Source organism: Quercus lobata, chromosome 6, assembly GCF_001633185.2.
Source record: "Quercus lobata isolate SW786 chromosome 6, ValleyOak3.0 Primary Assembly, whole genome shotgun sequence".
Taxonomy (NCBI): Eukaryota; Viridiplantae; Streptophyta; class Magnoliopsida; order Fagales; family Fagaceae; genus Quercus; species Quercus lobata.
The window spans coordinates 14,375,177-14,395,927 of NC_044909.1; the positions used below are offsets into that span (position 1 = coordinate 14,375,177).

Here is a 20,751-nt window from a genome sequence, read left to right on the forward strand (position 1 = left end):
CCTATTATATCAAGCCAACCTTGCCCCACATGTTAGCAATTTATTAGATTTGAGGGCACTAGACACAATTCTTGTCCAATATAAAACCATTATTCATTTGCTAAAACCTTTTATTCTCATATACATTTAGCCCTACTAAGGCCCATTAATACTCGTGGTATTTATCGTCATGTCACGTGGTATGAAGTCAATAAGTCTATATTGGAGATCCAATTTTTTATTGGGTTTGGTTAGGGCACACATTAAGTCATCTATTTTTAGAAATATTTTATAGGGAAACTTTTTCAATTCTCGATAGAACTTTTTTCAAAAATGGTATACTATTGTGTGCCCTTAGAGTACACATTAGTAAAATCCTTTTTTATTTAGCTAAAAAAAAAAAAAAAAAAATTCTAGCAATATCCATATAATCCATGTCGAATAAAAAATTTTTGTTTTATTTTTTGTGTTCCACTTTATATTTTATCAATTGTCAATTATTGTAGCCATGTATGATGTGTTTGATTCCCCGCCCATATAAACTCTAGATATATCATTAGGGAAATCACAAAAAAAAAAAAAAAAATGTCGAGTTGTCATTTGTACAATATAAAATGGAATAAAAAAAGTGTCGCCAATAATTTGTATTCATCATACTATTTTTTTTCTTTTTCTTTTTGATAAAATTTTTTTTCTTTTTCTTTTTCTTTTTGATAAAAATTCATACCCAGACTTGAGATTTGTGATTCATAAATGAAATAGAATATCCCATCAAAGAAGCCAGAGGGTGAGATGACATATTTATTTGTTGCATGGTTTATACAAATCCCAAGGGAAGTGTCATTTTATTCGGAAGAATGTCATTGCGTGAATCCTCAAAGAGGTTGGTGCAATTTATCCAAATTTTTTTTAAAAAGATCATCCATCAGGGGATTAAGCATTGCAGTTTTGATTTGTTGGTCATAACCATTCTTTTTCTTCAATAAGTTGCCTATGTATTTCAATGGCGTTTTAAGCCTACAACTTCACCCTTGTACCTTATAGAAGAAAGAAATGTCGCCTGAATTGAATTAGAGCTTGTTTGATTTTTTTTTGATTGTTTAATGTTAGAATAAGCGGAGGAGTGAGTTGATCTTGATTCTCCTTATTTGTACATTGTTGATATAAAACCGAAAACCTCCTCTAATATCCATCTTTATCACTCAGCAATATACTAGAATATATGGCATTTGGCGTAGGTAAATAGCAAAGCCATATGTTCCTCAAAAAAAGAAAAGAAAAAAGGAAGCAAGGCCATACCTTAGTAACCTTATTTACCATGTTACCATTAGCCATTGTACAGAACAGTGTCCGAGACAGCATTGTCTTGTCAACTTAAAAATGATAGCTTCTACCGTCATATCCATTTGCCATCAACAACAATGAAGCCAACAAAATACCCTACTATTTTACAACATAAGGTTTGTGTTAATTGTCGATGATTTTCCCACTGAGCTGCGAATTGTGTTGTGAATAGGCATCACCATCATCAAGCTGCGAATCATGTTGTGAATAGGCATCATGAGCAAGCGTCTGCAGAAGAGAAGGTATGTTTCAAAGTCAGCATATCTACCAAACAGAAAAAATTACTAGATGCTAATACCAATTTGGATTACATGTTTAAGAGGCCATGATAGTCCAAATACCTGTTCCTGTGAACGGAAATACATGAATGGTGTATAGTGTAAGAAGTTTGAGACCCTAGAGGTATATATATCAGCGTACCTGCATTATGAAGATTTTAAAATGACCATTTTTTAGGAGAATATTTAAAATTACACTTCAACCTCAGTTAATAGCAATGACTAGAAATCTATGCATGAAACTATGTGTGAAGCATCTCAAGAAAAGAGAACATACTTCTCAATTTGTCTCATCAAATGGCTTTTATCCCACAGCCCTGCACGTGAAAGGTACCCCCACCTAATGCAGAACAGGTGCATCATGTCAACTCTATGTTCAGAATGTGTTAAATCTTCACACATCACCATAAATAAATTAAAATAAAATGTAATCATGTAAATGCATCAAGCCAAAAGTAAATTCAACATAGCGGGAATAAGTCGATAAGTTTAAGAAGTTCTTGATGTGGGATGCAAGGTGAAGCAACAGATTAGATAAAAAAACTTATGTGAAAAAATTATTTGGGGGCTAGTAATTAACTACATCAAATGGTAATCTTGACCCTTCTGCATCAGTATTTGTATTTTCAATCCTTTCTGCATTGCACACGTTACATTCTCAAACTTGTGATTGTATTAGTGAATAGTGATGGGGCAAATCCTTGTACAAAAAAAGTTGTGACATTCACTTTCCACATAATAACCCTGATGGCCAAAGAACTTCAAAAATGGTCCCCCCCCCCCCACCCCCCAACACCAAAAAAGTGAAAATATAGGGAAGAAAATGAGAAGTACATTAATAATATATGACATATATTCTAACACTAGATAACAACATGAATAAAGTCATCATCATGAGGCAGGAGAGTCAAGCAGATTAAGAGAAATGGCTTGTATAGCCAAAGGCTGTGATATAGCTTGGGTGACAATGATGTGGCCCAATTAATATTTAAACAACATCCAAGTCAAATAAATATTTGGTATAACCTGACATACAAACATACATACCGGAAGTAGTATGAGGCCGACAATATATGGATGATTTGATATGTTGAGAGAAAAGGGATTCTAAATTTCTAGTCCAAAAGTTCACTGAGGGTCCGTTTGGATACAGCTGAAAACTGAAAATTGAAACTGAAAACTGAAAAATACTGTAGCGAAATAATTTTTAAATGTGTGAATAGTATCGTGGGACCCATTTTTAATGAAAAAGTTGCTGAAAAGTGAAATTTGTGGGTCCGTGAACAGTACACGATGTGTTGTGATTGGTCAAAAAAATTTGAAAAGTCAAAGTTTGCGGCTACTGTTCATTGAACAGTGCATGAACAGTAGCCGCAAACCCAAAACGCGTGAAAAAAAAAAAAAAAAAAAAAAAAAAAACGCAGACACAGGATTGGGCGAAAACGCCCAATCCAAACGCACTCTGAGTCTAACCTTTTGTTGAAGAGCTCCCCATCTGCTTCTAGCATTGGAGCTATTTTTTCATCTAGTCTTTGCATAACAATAAGTAGCTTTTGCATGCTTTCTGTCAGTTCTTGATCATCCATGCTAGTTGCAGCAAGGGTCTGAAATACACACAGAGATTTCACATTAATTATCAAGAACTACATTGCTAGACTAACATTATTTCTGAAATCATAAAACTATCTAAGTATTTCTATTCATTTAGAACAAGAAGACTCACAAATTTCAAAATTGAGATCAATATAAATAATGAAAAGTAATATTTAGCGTGCTAGTAGGAAGGGGATTATGAAAATAAGATAAGCATCAGAAGACCAAAGTTCATGATGAATAGGGCAAGCTAATAATGCATATAACTGGACACAGCTTACTTGAGCAGGACGTTCTCTTGTTCGCCTTTGGAGAGCAAGCCGAAGTTGGTTAAAAAGATCGCCTACAACCTCCTTTTGATTTATAAGCTCTATTAGTGATGCTCTACGACCCCGGCTACGAATCAAAGCACTATACTGCAGTTCCAGTATTTCATTAAACACAAACAACTCTTGTTAGTATTAATAAGTAAATTGAGTCAGAAATATCAAACAGTAAGTAAACTGACATAGCATTACAATTTATAGTTCAAAAGTGTTGGTCAATAGAACCAACACAGTTCAATACAAAGCATCATTTGGTCACTACTATTGAGACCACCAAATATTCTTTTCGATTCAATTTTAGTCACTGCCATTGTGTCTAATATACTATGCCCATCATTGTAAATGATTCAACTATAGAGACATTTGAAATATTAAATACAAACAGCCATGAAAAGAAACTCCAACTGATGTCAGATACACTAACCTCTTCTTCCAATTCTCGACAAATTAGTGCAGTTCGCCATCGCAGATGAACTTTGGATTGACTTACATCAGTGTAAATGTGGTCACCAACATATAATATCTCATCTCCATGGATGTCTAAAGAATTCTCAACCATTTGAGCACTGCCTCCTGAATACAAACCCCCTGCAGAAGAAGATAGTAGAGTGAATGCATGAGAATATTGAATCATTTTGAAAAACTTAAGGTAGAGCAGCAATATCAAATGATCACTCCACACCACAAAACACATTCATATAACTTGGCATGTATTTACAGATTTCTCAGCATTCTTATCATGTTGGTTGAAAACATAAATAGCATTTTTTTTACCAATTTAAGAATATAGTCATTCAGCTAATTTTGCTTCACAGAAATCATCATGTGGTCTGGACATATGTTTGTAAAAGAAATCCTCATGGGGGTCTGCTAGTTACTTCACATGCATTGCTAAGAAATGCATAACAGTTTGATGCTTTATGCTTGCTTAGTAAGCAATAATTTTATTTATTACACAATATGCCAACATTCATTGCAGAAATTACCTACCAGCCAGCTTAGCTTTCACATTGTGTACGACCAAACTATACAGAGTACAAATTCTCAAGTGTGTCACAATACACTTGTGCTTGCCTTGCCACTTAGTCAGGCATTTATTTTTCATAAGCAACTATAAAACAATAAATGTGACAAAACAATCCAAACCTAACCATTATGGCATGTTATACAGGGATAGTATCTTTACTTCTTATAACTTATTTATTTATTGCTTGGTGAGCCTACTCCTAATATCTTCAGTAAATATAAAGTTCTTAATAATGACAATGTTATAATCTGTACAACAGAACAGAATAAGGCTTCACAGAAATCATCATGTGGTCTGGACATATGTTTGTAAAAGAAATCTTCATGGGGGTCTGCTGGTTACTTCACATGCATTGCTAAGAAATGCATAACAGTTTGATGCTTTATGCTTGCTTAGTAAGCAATAATTTTATTTATCACACGATATGCCAACATTCATTGCAGAAATTACCTACCAGCCAACTTAGCTTTCACATTGTGTACGACCAAACTATACAGAGTACAAATTCTCAAGTGTGTCACAATACACTTGTGCTTGCCTTGCCACTTAGTCAGGCATTTATTTTTCATAAGCAACTATAAAACAATAAATGTGACAAAACAATCCAAACCTAACCATTATGGCATGTTATACAGGGACAGTATCTTTACTTCTTATAACTTATTTATTTATTGCTTGGTGAGCCTACTCCTAATATCTTCAGTAAATATAAAGTTCTTAATAATGACAATGTTATAATCTGTACAACAGAACAGAATAAGGTAACTAGCTTCATGCATCTTAGAAATGAAACCAAATGTAACTAATGGGATAACATGATAAGGTAAAAGTTTGAACTTATTTGCCTCAAAAAAAAAAAAAAAAAAAATATACAGTCCAATGGTTTGACAAGCAAAATAACCAAAACATCACTGACCTGTACGAGCCTTGAAGCATGGACGCATAAGGCCCTCCTCTGTTACCACCTCATGCATCGGGTGTGACATTTGGAAGAATTCTGGCTTCCTTGCTGAGACTATTACCTACTCATGAGGGGAAGGAAAAGAAAGTTCACATGTACTGCTATTGAAGATCTGTTAGAAGACCTTTATTCTTCTTATTATTATTATTATATGTCAACCCAGTTATTTTCCCCCATATATATTAAAAGAGAAAATAAATGATCCAAGTAGGATAACATTCTGAAAACAATTAATGGTGATGTCTCAGGCATGATTGGGAAAGGATGATAACAACATTTTTGTACCATACTTCAGTAACAAATATAGTCATAACTGATGCTTGTCCTACTATAGTTTAAGGAACACCTAGCAAAGGACCTAATGAATAATAACAGTCAGTTAGCATAAAGAGAAAGAGATATGCTCACAATATCAAATAGATCTCGCCAACCCATATCGTTGGGAAGAAATCTGTTAAAGGAATGCTGCATCATTTTGTCTGTATAATGATAATCTGAGTTGGTAATAAGCAAGATCTTTTTACCAGCCTGAAATATAAAAATTCCCTAGTAAATAAGGATTAAAAGGATTTCACATGATATGCAAAGATAAAAAGTTACAAAATAATACCTCCTTTTGGTCCAAAAGTGCCAAAGGCAGCTCTGGATCCGGTTCAACAAACAGTTCAGGCTTAGACATTATCTCACTCTGTAAAATTGCCACGAATAAATAGAGGTTGAACCAAAATATTGAACACCAGGCAATCTATATCCATGGTTATAATATATATATACCTTAAGTTGACCTTCAACATGTGCCCTAAAGAGGGCTTTTCCAACAGCCTGAAAACCATCTCAAGAGTTAATAAAGAAAGACAAGTAACTAACATCAGTATATCACTATCAAATAAATTTTTCTGGAGCAGATTGCCTTATAAAGCCCTTTGTAATCAAGAGGACCAAGTTCTGCACTTATAGCTCCATCATCCAATCTGTCAACCATCTGGAAGGAATTACACGACCTTAATAAAGCTCAAGACATTGTTGATTATAAAAAGGATAACAGAAGTGATAAAATGACATGTCAAATCTCAACATCTTTGTGAATGCATGAGGTGCAGTGCATAAGAAGCAAACAGAAAAATATGCCGTAGAATCTAAAGTTACTAGAAGTATCAAGACCATGAAAGATGATATGAACTGTGAAATGGTAACCCATTTGTTCACAGTATTGCTGTGAAAGACAAAACTTGCAGCCTGGTTCTATCTTGTTTCAGTTCTCAACAAATTGATTCCCTATCTGCTCTGAAAATATCCAATAACTCTATTTATTTGGAATACAGCAAACTCATATGTTTATTTGAAAACCATATATTGGGCATTCTCCATTTTTCTCAAATTTTAAAATCTTGATCACTCTCCACATAAAAATTTCTATTAATTTCATAGAACTTTAAAGGCCACTTGATATTACCATTAATGGAGTTCTGCAAGAGATCTCTACAAACAGCTCAATGAAAATGAGATGGGATCAGTGGCCCTCCTAGCTTAAAGTATAATGAGAATGTGAAGATGGACAGGTAGAATTCAAGCCTAAAAAAGAATTAGTGCATGCTAGATGACTAAGACGTTCAGCATTATCTTAGTCTATAAGGTAAACTACCTGCATATAAGCCACAGCCTCTGAAACAGAGAATAGCGTATTCAGGAACTCCCATCGATTCTCCTTCCGCAGATCCACCAGTTCCCTCCCATACATCTCACTTCCATGCATAGAAAGTTAAGCTTGCACTATAAAAAATATTACTCCAATTCTTCTACGAATGATACATCAAAATACTAAATGCTGATCTGCTCAATATATTTACTAGACAATGAAGGGCAGTCTATGAGCCAAAGCATAAACATAATCCTTGCACAGGATAAATGCAGTAATTAACATTTTGTAGTGGCATATATACGATATGGGTGAAAGATTGAAACAGAACTTGAGGTATAATACCTTGGCCTTATTTATTTATTTTGTCTCCCCAAAAGAATGGTCATGATCAACATTTTGTATAAGCATATTCTAGCCAATTAATAATCTCGGTGTATACTTTGTGTGTGTGCAATTAGACCTCGCCATTGCTCCACAGTTCAGAAACTAGGTAGGCAACTTTCCTTAAAACAATTTCCATAATCAAGCTGACAATTTTTAAACACATACCTTACAGCCCGAGTGGATAGCATTTTGGTGCCATGCATAGCCCTCTTTACATAACCAAATCGATCAGCCTTAACCAAGTTACCACTCTCTTTGTCTATGACAAGGCCTCTAATCACCTAGATGAAACAATTGAACAGTTTGTGCTTAGTTACAGGAAAGAGAAACAAATGTCAGGACCAGCAAAAATGTCATGATTTACAAACTCTTAAAATTGTGTAGAAATGAAGATGTCACCAAGTCTGGGTCAAATGCAAGTCCATCAACAGGATAACCCATGTTCTTTAAATTTTCCATACAGTAGTCATATGCCCGACCTTCCCAAGCCTGCAAGAGAACAGACCCATGACAAAAAAAAAATTCCAATTGTCCGATGAGGAACAGAACACCACTGTTTAAATGAAAAGTATAGAGGATAAATATGAAATTGGTAAATAAATTTATTCCTACAAATAAACTTCCTAGCAACATCAAACTCCAATGCTGGGGCTTTATATAAGGCATAAAAAAAGGAATAAAGGTCTCCATCATTCTTTATCTAAGCTAAAAAAAATTAAAGCTAACCAATGCAAGAAAAGAAAACACCAGAATCAATAAAGAGCTATCTGTAATCTGATGCCTCATTAAGCATAAGTAAATCTGAAGATGACATTAGTCTGTACCCAGGGCATTTACTGTAAACATATAATGTAATTCAGAATCTTAAAAAAAAAAAGAAAAAAATTCAAAACATGCATACACATGATAAAATTGATTTACCATCACATTATAATGCATTAAGGTGTAGTCCATGTCATAGCCAATGGCACTGATTGATCGGAGATTCAAAGTACGACTACAAAATATACCACGAGGTGAATGTCTTGATGAAGAGGGGCTCTGCATATTAAAACTGAAAGTTATGAAATTGGCAAAAGAAGCACTACTAAAATGTTAGAAACTTTAGTTTTGGAGCATCATCACATGACTAAATGCAGCTTAATTTGGGAAGAGGTTAATATTATAATGAGGAGATATGAAACAAGGCAAATAGAAGACTAGTGACTACCTTTTTGATATTATATCAGAAAAATCAAGGTAACTACTTAATAGACTGGTTACCAAAGATATCTTGAAAGGAGAAAAACATGCTCCTTACTTGGCCAGCCTAAAAGTAAATATTTTTTATACATCTATAGAAATTAGCAGTCAAATGTAGGAAAAGAAATGATTTACTGCACCGGAATACCCAAGTCTCTAAGCAAATTCTCAGCTTCTTCAGCTTCCACTCTAGCTACTTGCTCAATTGGACCTTCTAAGGTTGTCTGACTATCAATTCCTACATGGGGGATGACCCAAAATGCCACGTGATTAGTAAAAGCCGTAAGAAATCATTTATAAATAGTCCTGTAGCTCAGTGACATTGTCTGGTCTCCAGTAGGGATCAAATCAAATCCCCCTTAAATTAAATTTTTTTTTTAAATGCATATTTTAAAGAGTAGAAAAAAACGTACATACTAACCAACCAATTAAAATCAAAGAAACAAAATAGAAGACATTGACAAGTAAAAGACAAAGATCATTTGAAAAAACGTATTAAAATGCTTGCAATTGTATAGCAAAAGACATCCATTTTCTTTAAGACATCACATGATAATTCATTAAAAAAGACAAGTACTTTAATGTGTACCAAAAGCCTGAAGATGCTCTTGCTTGAGATTCAAATCCCCTTTGGTACTCTCTCCCAAATAATCAACATCAGACTTGCTAGACGATGTGACAGAGAACACGTCGCCACCGACTCCAACCGACTTGGCTTCAACGCTGCAACAACACGTCATGCGTGTGATATGAGAAGTGGGTTTGTTTCTGGAAACAAGATTTAGAACTGGGATTCTGAGATAGTTGGTGGACACTGCCATTGAATTTGATAAATGGGTCTCTCTGATTCTGTACAGTGTCACCGAGAAATTGCCCAAAACCTCTGTGGCATACAACATCATTTTTTTTTCCTAGTTAGTTCAGGTTTTTCCGGCAACAAGATTCCAAGTCTGAAAAACTAGGAACAGGAACACAAAAATATCTTCAGTTTTAGTAGAAGTAACGGTAGTGTATTATACCACATGGTACTGAGTAATTGACTTGACCCAGGACTGTGACAGTGAAGGCCAAAGACACAAAGATCTTTTTGTGGATAAAGTTGCAAGCTTTACTTTTTCTGTCGTATTGTTGCTGATTTTAGTATATACCATTTTAAAAAACGAGTTTTATCCCTCCTTTCCCATTGGAACTGAATTTCCCATGTCCATGTTTTTTTTGTTGATTGATCCTATATCCATGTTGTTAAACTGTTATTGAGATTTCAATCACTATGTTGTTTTATAAAAAAAATAAATAAATCAGACTTTCGTTGATTGAAATAGTTTGGGATAATTGTTCTTGTGATGAAATGCTATACTCACAATATTTTCACAACAAATTGTAAGTGGTAGGTTGTTATTGATTATTATAAGTGGATAAAAAAGTAATTTAAGTTGTGAATTCAAATTAGAACCAATAATAACTTATCATCTATAATTTGTTGTGAAAATATTGTGAACTGTCGTGGATATAGCATTTTTTATTTTTTATTTTTATTTTTTATAATAGAATAGATTCAGGTGGAATTATATTCCAATCACTTTCTTAAAAAAAAATTCCAATCAACATTCCTATAAAATTAAATCTTATACTTGTTGCAAGTCTAGCTTATTATCTATAGATTTTATTTAACAGTGGGTTCCAGTTATAGCTCAATTGGTAAAATCTCTAATGGTTGAATAAGAGATCTAGGGTTCAATCCCTGTTTATACCAAAAACTGATTGGTGTCTTGGTCTGATGATAAAGAGATATTATCGGAAGCGGATGTCTTAGGTTAAAATTCTCTATTAAAAAAAAAAAAAAGTATAGATTTTATAATTTTATAATTAATGTCCTTTGGTTAATATTGTTTTCTCCATAAATGTTAAAAAAATGGCAGCATATTCCCTAAATATTCAATTCTAAAATAAAAATTATAAAAATTCACATTATATAAGTATGAGCACGAAAATCTGGCGGCCCAAACTCACCTAGAATAGTGAGATTTGTGTTATCCAGCTAGACCCAAACCAATAGATATTTGTGAAGAGAGTGGGGTAAAACAAGTTTGGCTTAGCCCGAGGATTTAAACAGAGAGGGAATGAACAAAAGTCAAAAATTAAGTATATAAATGGTTCTTTACAATCTCGCTCGAGGACGATGTTCTTGCGCAAAAAGGTACAATATTCTCTCTCTCTCTCTCTCTCTCCTTGATTTTTTTGGGGGCTTTTACCAAGAAGTCTTCTTTCTTTATATACTCCTAAGCTTATTGCATCTTAACCCTCCATCTACAATCCTTTCGACTCTCCTTAGGACACTTGTCCCTTTAAACTTCTGTTAAAGGTGGTAGAAGAAGTTGTTTAATTGTGAATTCTACTGTTCAGGTAACTTCTTCATCAATGCAGCTGATAAAGCTGTTGCTAGTCATTTAATGCGAAGGCAATAGGTGAGCTTTCATTGGAAACTTCCTTCACCTACTTTGACTCTCTCTCTGAACATCATCCTCTCTCCATTTGGACTTTCAGGAAGTATTTTGCCTTTTCCCCTCTTATCCTTGGGCGAATCCCCTCATCAGGCTTAGAATGCTTTTATAACGATAGTCACAGCTTGTTGCATCATTCCTCGGTCTTTGGGTCCCCACAATTTAAAACAATTATGGTTTGATGAAGGATACCTATCTATGATGATTGAATAGATTCAATGGAATTATATTCCAATCAAATTTTCTAAAGTGCCTTTATAAAATTAAATTTTATACTTGTTGTAGGTCTAGCTAATTATGTATAAATTTAATATTTTTATAATTAATATCATTGTCCTTTGTTTAAAATTGTTTTCTCCATAAATATTTAAAAAATGGCAGCATCTTCCCTAAATATTAAATTCAAAATTTTTTTTATGATATGTAAAACAATTTTGCAATTTTTTTTTGTTGAAAAAAATAATATATTTTTTTTCATAAGGTAATACATATTTGACACTGAAATAAATACATCATAGAGTTTGTCATTTGTTCTTTTTTTCCTATTAAATTTCATACAATAGTGTAATTTGATTAAGCTTATACTTGCCAACAGTTTTTTAATTAAATTAGTATAGTTAATAATTATAAATGAAAAAAAGTTAAATGTTACTAATATTGAGATTATATATATATATAGATACACACACTAGTCTTTTCACACACGCGTGCTTTGAAACTCTTCTATTTTTAAAAAAAAAAAGGATAAAATTTTTCAATCATCAAAATTTGGGGTTATTGAATTTTCTAGTCAACAAAAATACTTAGATTTGTGATGAGATTTATGCGTTTTTTATATTTTGTGCTACATCTCATCATACTCCTAGCTAAGGAATTTTGGTGATTGGAAAATGTATTAACCCCTAATTATGATGAATGAAAATTTTTTTCCTTTTACAAAAATAAAATTATTGCCTTTGACCATTCGTGTTAAGGCTAGTTTAATATAAGATTATTATTATCTACTTGAATTACAAGTTTGGCTACAATATGATAGTTGGAAACCTAACCCCATATATGAACAACAAATAGAATTGACATCTCTATCTCCTAGCTATATATTTTTTGTTGTTTTGCAATCATACAATCACACACATTCAAAAGTATGAAGCAAAACCCTAAATTAAACAATATTTATACAATAAAATTGTATTTTGGCAAATTCATCCACCCAAATAACCAATAAGTTGATAGGGATATTGTATTCAATGTAGGGTCTATTGAATCACAAAATAAGATATACAATAATATACCCTACATTAAATAAATAACAAAAATTAGATACAGTACCTTAGGTGCTGTTCCTTATATTCTCTTCTTAAAATTCAGCCATGTGGCTACTTAATTAAAAAAATACACTTCCATCCCATGAAAAAAAATCCACATGGCATAATCTTAAAAGGAGGAGAACCTAAGGAACAACACCTACGTACTATACCTAAGTCTCGCTCTTAAATAAATATCCCTACCCCATAATTTGAACTATTGACTTATTTGTTATTTAGGTGGATGAATTTTCTAAAGAACATGTTTATTGTATAAATACTATTTAATTTAGGGTTTTGTTTCAAACTTTTGAACTCGTGTGATTGCATAATTGCAAAACAACAAAAAATATTTAGTTGGGAGATAGAGAGGTCATTTCTATTTGTTGTTCATATTTAGGGTTAGGTTTCCAACGACCATATTGCAGCCAAAGTTGTAATTTAAATAGATAATAATAATCTTATATTAAATTAGCCTCAACGCCCATGCTCAAAGGCTTTTTTTTTTTTTTGGTAAATGACAAAAAATTTCATTTATCATAATTCAGGATTGATGTATTTTTCAATCACTAAAATCCTTAGGAATGTGATGAGATGTAGCACAAAATATAAACACATCTAAAATATATAAATCTCATCACACATCTAGGTATTTTTATGATTGAAAGATGCATTAATCTCGAATTATGATGATTGAAAAATTTTGTTATTTAGAAAAAAAATAGAAGTTGCGCGTGAAGAGGCTAGTTAGTAGTATATTAGTATTGATAGAAAGATAACACAAACCACAAGCTTGTAGAATTGGAACAACAAACAAGCATAACATTTACATACCTCATCCAGCAGAATGGAGGGATATTTAAAGAGCATATGAGTCTGTGAAAATGAAATTGCATATCTCGCCAATTCCTCGACGTCACACCAGTCTTTCATAGTCCTCGAGCAATACTTAATGTGTTGTATTGAGAGTTGAAACAAAATTGAAATTTCGTATCTATCTATTCAATATTTACTGCATTTATTTATTTTCATTTATGTTTTCTTTTTGGGGTTTTGAATCCAATTAATTAAAGGTGTGTATGGCATTGAGATTTTGCTGATTTTGGATGATGGTTCTCATTTCTATGAAAGAATCTGCTAACATAATTTCTGAATCAATTTTTTATTCACCTTCAGTTTGAGAGAATGAGTCTGTCGAAAATATGAAAAGTAATCAAGGAACTTTTAAAAAACCAAAAAGTAAAAAAAGAAATGGAATTTCGTTTCTCTCTATCATCTTTCTCGACTCAGTTTCGGATTTAGATTTCAAAATAGGGATTTGATTTGAAGGTGTTAAACGAATCAAGAGTTATGGTCATGGGTAGTTCAGAATAGTTTAGATTAAATTTTTTAATATTAAAATTAATGCCACACCCCTCATAAGTTGTCACATCATTGCTTTTGTTAGAACATATGTGATTAAAGTGTTAGGAACATATATCACTATTTTATGTAATTGACTAATTCTTAGATAAAACGCACTTTACTTGTAATTAGGTAAATCTAGGATGAGTTTAATGCTTTAAGAAATAAGGTTTCAAGTTTAAGTGTTAAAACCATGCAAGTCTGTCCAAGAATCAAGTCAGAAAGTGTAGAATTTTAAAGCTCAACAACTAGCATCTATCGAGGTTTAAAAAACTGTGAAGCCCATGTCTTGACAGCTATCTCGATAGATGGCTATTTATCAAAGTTTATGAAACTCAGTTTTCTAGGACTGTTTTTCATCCAATTCGTGAACGTATGTTTGGACTTTCTTTTTTCACAACCCTAAACATATATAAGGATTATTTTAAGGGCCAAAAAAAGTTACAGAAGTTGCACAAGAGCAAAATTGCACAAGTGTGAAGTAAGTGTAACCGGGAACCTAGTTTGCCCTAGTTCTTCATTCTCTTTAAGAAGCTGCTGTGTTTTATACACCGTAGGGTTTTGTGACCAAGCAACTTCATGATCTTCATCGAGTGATGAATAGAAGAGTTTTGTAGCCAACAATCTTCTCTAGTTGGTAATTGAAGTCGCGTACTGGGATTCATACAATTAGTTAGTCACGTTCTAGGAGCCGTGCATTGAAAAGAGAGATTGTCACTACAGAATAAGTCCAATTGTGTATTAGGGTAAGGGTTCAACTGGAGGTTGGTATAAGGTATTGGAATTCCTTCACTTGTAACCGCTTGTTTTGATAATAGTGGATTCTCGAGAGTGGTGACCTTAAAAATCACTTGGTGGAGTTTTTGCTGTGTAAGTTTTCCCCATTCGTAAACAAATCACCGTGTCAATTTAATTTCCGCTGGATATTTAGTTTAGTTAGTGATTTGTTTGTGCTACCACGAATATTGCATGTTAATTTGATTAATTAATAAACTTGGCTAATTAATCAATTAATTTATTACAAGGGGTCAATACGTTTTTGGCCTCTCAGCTTTGTAGCAAAGTTTTTTTTTATGAACATTTTTTTATTTTTTTTTATGAACCATTGCTTTGTAGCAAAGTAGACATTAAAACTAATGATTATTAATAAAACTAGCCGCTAACCCGTGCGATGTATGAATAGTTTAACAAAATTAAATTGTTGCACATTATTTTTGCAAAATTGTAGAAGAACTAAGAATATTTATTGAAAGCTTTCTCTAATATACAAATGTTAATAAGAAAATATATCAAAGAATAGTACATTGCACTCATATTCTGCATGATGACAATAACGTTATAAAATAAATAAAGGAGAAATTACACTTTATCGCCCTAAATTATGCACTAGGTTACATTTTGCACTATAAACTATTCGAACACACATTTTGCACCCTAAACTATCATACTTTGAACCCCAGTGTTACTTTTGTTATTATGTTTAACGGAATGCTATTGCACATGACAAGTATATGTATCTTGCTTAGGTGGAACAAACTTAAAAGACTGAAACACCCTTCTTCAAAATCAATTAACACTAAACCCAATTTTTTTTTTCACATTTCTCTCCCTATCTCTCACGCGTGTAGCCTCTTTCCCTAAATTTAGATTTTTATTATTTTTAAATTTTTTTTTTTTTTTTTTGGGTTCTTCAATGGATGAATTCCATTGTCACTATCCTTGAATATTAATGATCACGCAATTTTGCGTTTTGGTTTTTCTCAATTGGTGTTATGAATGCAGGAGGCATATTTGTGAATTTCAATTGGCAGAGAATCTTTAAATTCTTTAACCCAGTGGGAACTTCCAAACTCCAGCATTTCTTAACCTCAAACTCCACGAGCCTTGGCATTGCTTTCTCCTCTATATTCCACTCTTGCAATTCTAACTCCTTAGATTTCAAATAAAGAAGTTGGGGAAAGCCTCCTTTGGAGCAAACCATGCTCTTCCTTGTATAAGAACCAGAGCTGAGAAAGAGCCATCTAAGGTTGTGAAGCTTCTCTAACACTGGCATTGGATCATCTGAGGATCTTGTCAACTTAAGGTGAGTCAAGTTTTTTAGGAGTCCATTTGTATTTATGATGACCCTTGAATCAGATATTACTCCATGAAAGTGTAGGATGGAGAGATTTTCAAGGCTTGACAAAGGCTCCAACCACAGATGCCTATGATGCATTGCATTTACATTGCCTGATGTCAACTTCAAAGAATGAAGGTGCTTTAGTTTCACAACATGATTTGTCACTTTCTTTAGTAGGATTTAGGGTTTATAAAAATCTAAATTTGGGGAAGAAGCTACACGCACGAGAGACAGAGAGAGATGTAAAAAAAATTGGGTTTTGTTTTAATTGATTTTGAAGAAGGGTGTTTTAGTTTTTTAAGTTTGTTCCACCTAAGGAAGATGCATACGCTTGTCATGTGTAGTAGCATTTCGTTAAACATAATAGCAAAAGTAACATTGGGGTGCAAAGTGTGCATTCAAATAGTTTAGGGTGCAAAGTGTAACCTGGTGCATAGTTTAGGATGGTAAAGTGTAATTTCTCCTAAAATAAGAGTTGAAGGGAAAAATACCAACATAATACAATTTGAGTGGAGAGAGAGAGAGAGAGAGAAACAACTCATATCCAATATCAATCATCAAATACCTCTTGTATGTAAATATCTTACACTCTAGCATTAGGAATAGATATTATAACAATGACAACCAACTAAATCAACCATATATAAGTGGAAAGTCTTGTGCCACTCAATTGTTAGCTCACAAACGTTAACAACCTCCACATCATCAGATTTTGCATGGATTGGGGCATTGTGTACTCCAAATAAACTTACTAAGAATTACCCTCATGATGCTCCTAGTTGTTTTGCATCGGTTTGGGGTAACCTTTAGCAAAATAAGAAAAAAAATAATATTTATTTGGATAAGAAGCTGAGTCAAAACAAATATCATATAAGCCATGAAGTCAATAAAAATGAATTTTAAGAACAAATTGTTCAAGCTCTGTACATTACACCACTAAGGCATGGGAGAATGTATAATTGGTTAAACCTGGACCTCACATGTGGAACGACTGTGAGCAAAGGAAGATGAAGCGTTGGCTAAGGATTTTGTCTTGGTTTGTGCTAAAGGCGTGACTACCTTGGGAAGGAAGTAAGATTTGCACTTGACAGGAACTCAAGCACTCACAAAAAGGGAGATAGTGACTTTCTAAGATTAGAAGCTATGAGGACACCCCTTATTGGTTGAATACATGTTGGACCACATTAGAGACACATGTATCAATCATAGTACTCTTGATGTCCCTCTCAATGTCCAGGACTTGTTTCCCAAGCAGTGGCAAGGTCACCTACCCACGGGTCCCAGTGCCACATTGGCATAATTCCTATCCTCTAGTCAGCAGATAACATCACAGCTATGAAAATGTCCAAAACAAAGAAATGATGATTTGACACTTGGCTTTGTACTTAGCCATATTCCTCGGATTATAAGAGGAACATGCAGCAAGAACATTCCATTCTTGCTCACACCGTGGTTTTTCATCTCTTTATAGGGTTTTCCACGTACATCCCATGTCTTTCTATTTTCTCATTATCACTTTCTTTCTCTCTTTTGAGTGTCATGTCAAAACTAGCATCTTGTCAAGCTTTCTCATGTAGATGTATTGTTAGATAACTTATTTTACTTTCTTATATAAGCTTAAATCTAACTTGCACGTACATTTTTGGCGACTTCGCTAGGGATCACTGGGTATTTCCTTTTTAAGTGTGTTTTGGTTGGGTTATATACCTCCGTTTGCTATTACTTTCTCCATGCCTCCAAGAAAGAAAGTTATAGGGATACTGACTAGTGTGGGTGAAAATCATTGGTCAAAACCAAGTGCAGATCCTCTATCTATGCATTCTGAAGGCATAGAGTCCTCTGGTGAGGCTGGTCACCCCGAGAATAGGAATATCATGGCTGCTATTGAAGACCTCCAACGCTCTCAGGTTGTTCTGTGGGTAGAATTCTAGTCCCTACGTTAGGAGACAGCCATACCTCAAGCCCCTCAAGGTGGTCAAGGTCAAGGATCTCCTTACTTGTCCAAGGAAGACATATCTGCTATTTTGTTTGAAGTTAAGAAGTTAGAGAGTGTTGTTTATATTGATACCAGACCTCTTTATCTTGAAGAGATAGCTAGAAGACCTTATCTTGCTAACTACACTTTTCCTATCTTTTCCAAGTATGATGGTATAATAGGGAATGTTAGAGAGCACATCAGGTGGTATATGGATGTGTTGACAGCTCACTCCCATGATCAGGAGTTGAGGCTTAGGGAGTTCTCTAGATCCTTAGAAGGTCGTGCCTTTACTTGGTACACTAGTCTTGCACTAGGATTGGTTCTGAGTTGGAATGACTCGGCAACGCAGTTCATGAAAAAATTCTTTGCTTTAGAAGAAAAGCTCACATTGTCAGATTTGCAACATGAAAAGCAAAGGGTGTTTGAAGGGTTGCTAGAGTACATTCGTAGATTTAGAGACTTTTCTTTGCTGTTCTATGATCCTGTAGAGGAGGGAAGGCTGGTAGATGTTTGTATTGCGGGAATGCTGTATGAATACCAACCTTATCTTGAAAACTTGCAAATCTCTAGTTTTACAAGGCTTGTAGAGGCTGCAAGAAGGACAAGTATGTCTGTCAGGAAGCTTTTAAAGGGTTCGACTTCATAGGCTGTGAGTATGCCTAGATAGCCGTGGAGGAAAGAAAACAAAAAGGTAGAAGTTGTTGTGGCAGAAGAACCTAAGAAAGTAGTTAAAGGTAAGAAGAGGGAGAGAGGTAGTATTCCCCCTTCTTTCACTGTGTCCACTGAAGAGTTGTATAGCATCGTAGAAGCTTGGTTGAAAGATGGCGTAGTGGTGTTGCCTGAGTGCAAACATGAAGCTACGTAAGAGAAAAAGCAAAGTCCATTTTACAGTAGGTATCATAGGAGATGTGATCACCATACCATGGATTGCTATGCTTTGAGAAATATCTTCCATGATAGGATAGCCAAGGGAGATTTAGTTATCAAAGTTGGGAAGAGGGTTGACCCAAGGATGCGTAGACTAAAGGTGGCAATGACTTTCTTCATAGGTCGTGAGGATCCTATGGAAGAGGAAGCAGAGAACATGGCTAGCAGTAGCTTAGCACCTCCACCTTTGGTAGATGAAGAAATGGTAACAAGAATTCAGTAGGAAGATAAGATACACTCCTTTCTTGAAGGAATAGGTCTTAGGCCAATGGCTAGAAGAAAGGCGGCCCAAACTTTGACCAGGGTGATGGAAAGGAATCATGAGGTGGCAGCTGTTGAAGGAAGTTTGATGCAAGTGGCATATCAAGAAGTAAAGGATTCAGTCACCTTTTCAAATAAAGATCTAGTCAACTAAGTGGTTAATGGCGACAGGCCTTTATATGTCACTGCCTTTTGGGGGCATCTCAAATAAAAAGGGCATTGATAAACACTGGTGCATCCACCAATATTCTGCCTCTCCCAACATTTGATGCCTTAGGTATTCCGAGAGAAAGAATTATTCTAGAACCATTGCAAGTAATAGGAATCAGAGCCTTACAGTAGAGTACCCTTAGGCATGTGTCTTGGATCTTAGGGTTGGGCCAATTTAGGCACCCACTCTCATGCATGTAATGAAAGGGAGTACATCCTACCACATCATCTTAGGTCGTTTATGGCTGAAGGCATATAAAGCTATGACTTCCACATATCATCAATGTGTGAAGGCTATTTAGAGGAATAAGCAAGTAGTTATTAAGGCCACTAGGATGCCTTTCGATAGAACAAAGCTTCATTTTGTTGAGGTAGCTTTAGATCAAGAGTATGAGCCCGAGGGTGAGAATAGGATTCTTCCTTTTAATCCTATTGCTTTGTAAGTGGAAGAGGAAGGTGATGGCGAGGTCGTAGATAAGAAAAGTCAGAAGAGTCATTGGGCTTCATGGCTGGGTGATATATGAGTTTTAACGGTTAAAGGAAGGGAATGAGGAGGATGGCGAGCCTAATTCCCTTAATTTGACACAACAGTTAGAGGAAGTTCATGTAGCCGAGGAGCCGGTGAAAGAAGCCCTTGAGTGCATGAATGACGTTGTTAAGAATGTATACGAAGAACTTGTTAAGGTCGATCTGAATAATGGAGAAGAAGGTGAAAGACTAGTAAAAATTAACAAGAGTTTGTCTGAAGAAGAAAGAAGAAAGTTGGTAGCCTTGTTGAGGGAATACAAGAATGTTTTTGCTTGGAGCTACCAAGAAATGCTAGCTCTGAGTCCGAGACTGGTAACACACAAGTTAAAGGTGGATCCTAATGCTAAACCTTTGAAGCAGCCACCAAGGAAATATCGTTTGGATGTGGAGGAAAAGATAAAGCTTGAAGTGCAAAAGCTTTTAAAGGTAGGATTCATTGAAGAGATTGAATGCCTAAGTTGGTTAGCCAACATAGTTCCTGTGAAGAAGAAAGGTGGTCAGATAAGAATCTGTGTGGATTTTTGGGAACTCAATAAAGCTAGTCCAAAGGATGAATTCCCACTTCCTAATGTTGATATTATGGTAGATGCAATAACTGGTCGTGAACGTTTCTCCTTTATGGATGGTTATAGTGGGTATAATCAGATCTTTATGGACTCAGCAGATTCTCCGAAAACTGCCTTTAGGACACCTTTTGGAAACTATTTCTATAAGGTGATGCCTTTTGGATTGAAGAATGTAGGTGC

General features: G+C 34.5%; 1 protein-coding gene across 1 annotated transcript; it reads right to left on the reverse strand.

Moving 5' to 3' along the window:
* Positions 1-1,143: 1,143 nt before the first annotated feature.
* On the reverse strand, positions 1,144-9,873 carry LOC115994927 (5'-nucleotidase domain-containing protein 4). Its single transcript, XM_031119269.1, has 17 exons — positions 9,363-9,873; positions 8,914-9,011; positions 8,453-8,572; positions 7,931-8,020; positions 7,697-7,812; positions 7,151-7,250; positions 6,419-6,490; positions 6,283-6,330; positions 6,119-6,196; positions 5,917-6,036; positions 5,464-5,569; positions 3,945-4,108; positions 3,476-3,610; positions 3,075-3,205; positions 1,879-1,941; positions 1,665-1,743; positions 1,144-1,551 (listed from the first exon to the last, which is right to left on the reverse strand). Exons 1-17 carry the CDS (start codon positions 9,673-9,675, stop codon positions 1,447-1,449), a joined length of 1,938 nt encoding a protein of 645 aa, XP_030975129.1. The 5' UTR covers positions 9,676-9,873; the 3' UTR covers positions 1,144-1,446.
* Positions 9,874-20,751: the final 10,878 nt, after the last annotated feature.

What these genes read in the sequence shown, in the direction of transcription:
- LOC115994927 (XM_031119269.1), bottom strand. Translation starts at nt 9,675, where the DNA reads ATGATGTTGTATGCCACAGAGGTTTTGGGCAATTTCTCGGTGACACTG. An exon ending in ATTACAAAGGGCTTTATAAG is followed by an intron (nt 6,331 to 6,418) that starts GCAATCTGCTCC and finishes GATGGTTTTCAG; the next exon opens with GCTGTTGGAAAAGCCCTCTT. An exon ending in ATGCTTCAAGGCTCGTACAG is followed by an intron (nt 4,109 to 5,463) that starts GTCAGTGATGTT and finishes CTTCTTCTGCAG; the next exon opens with GGGGTTTGTATTCAGGAGGC.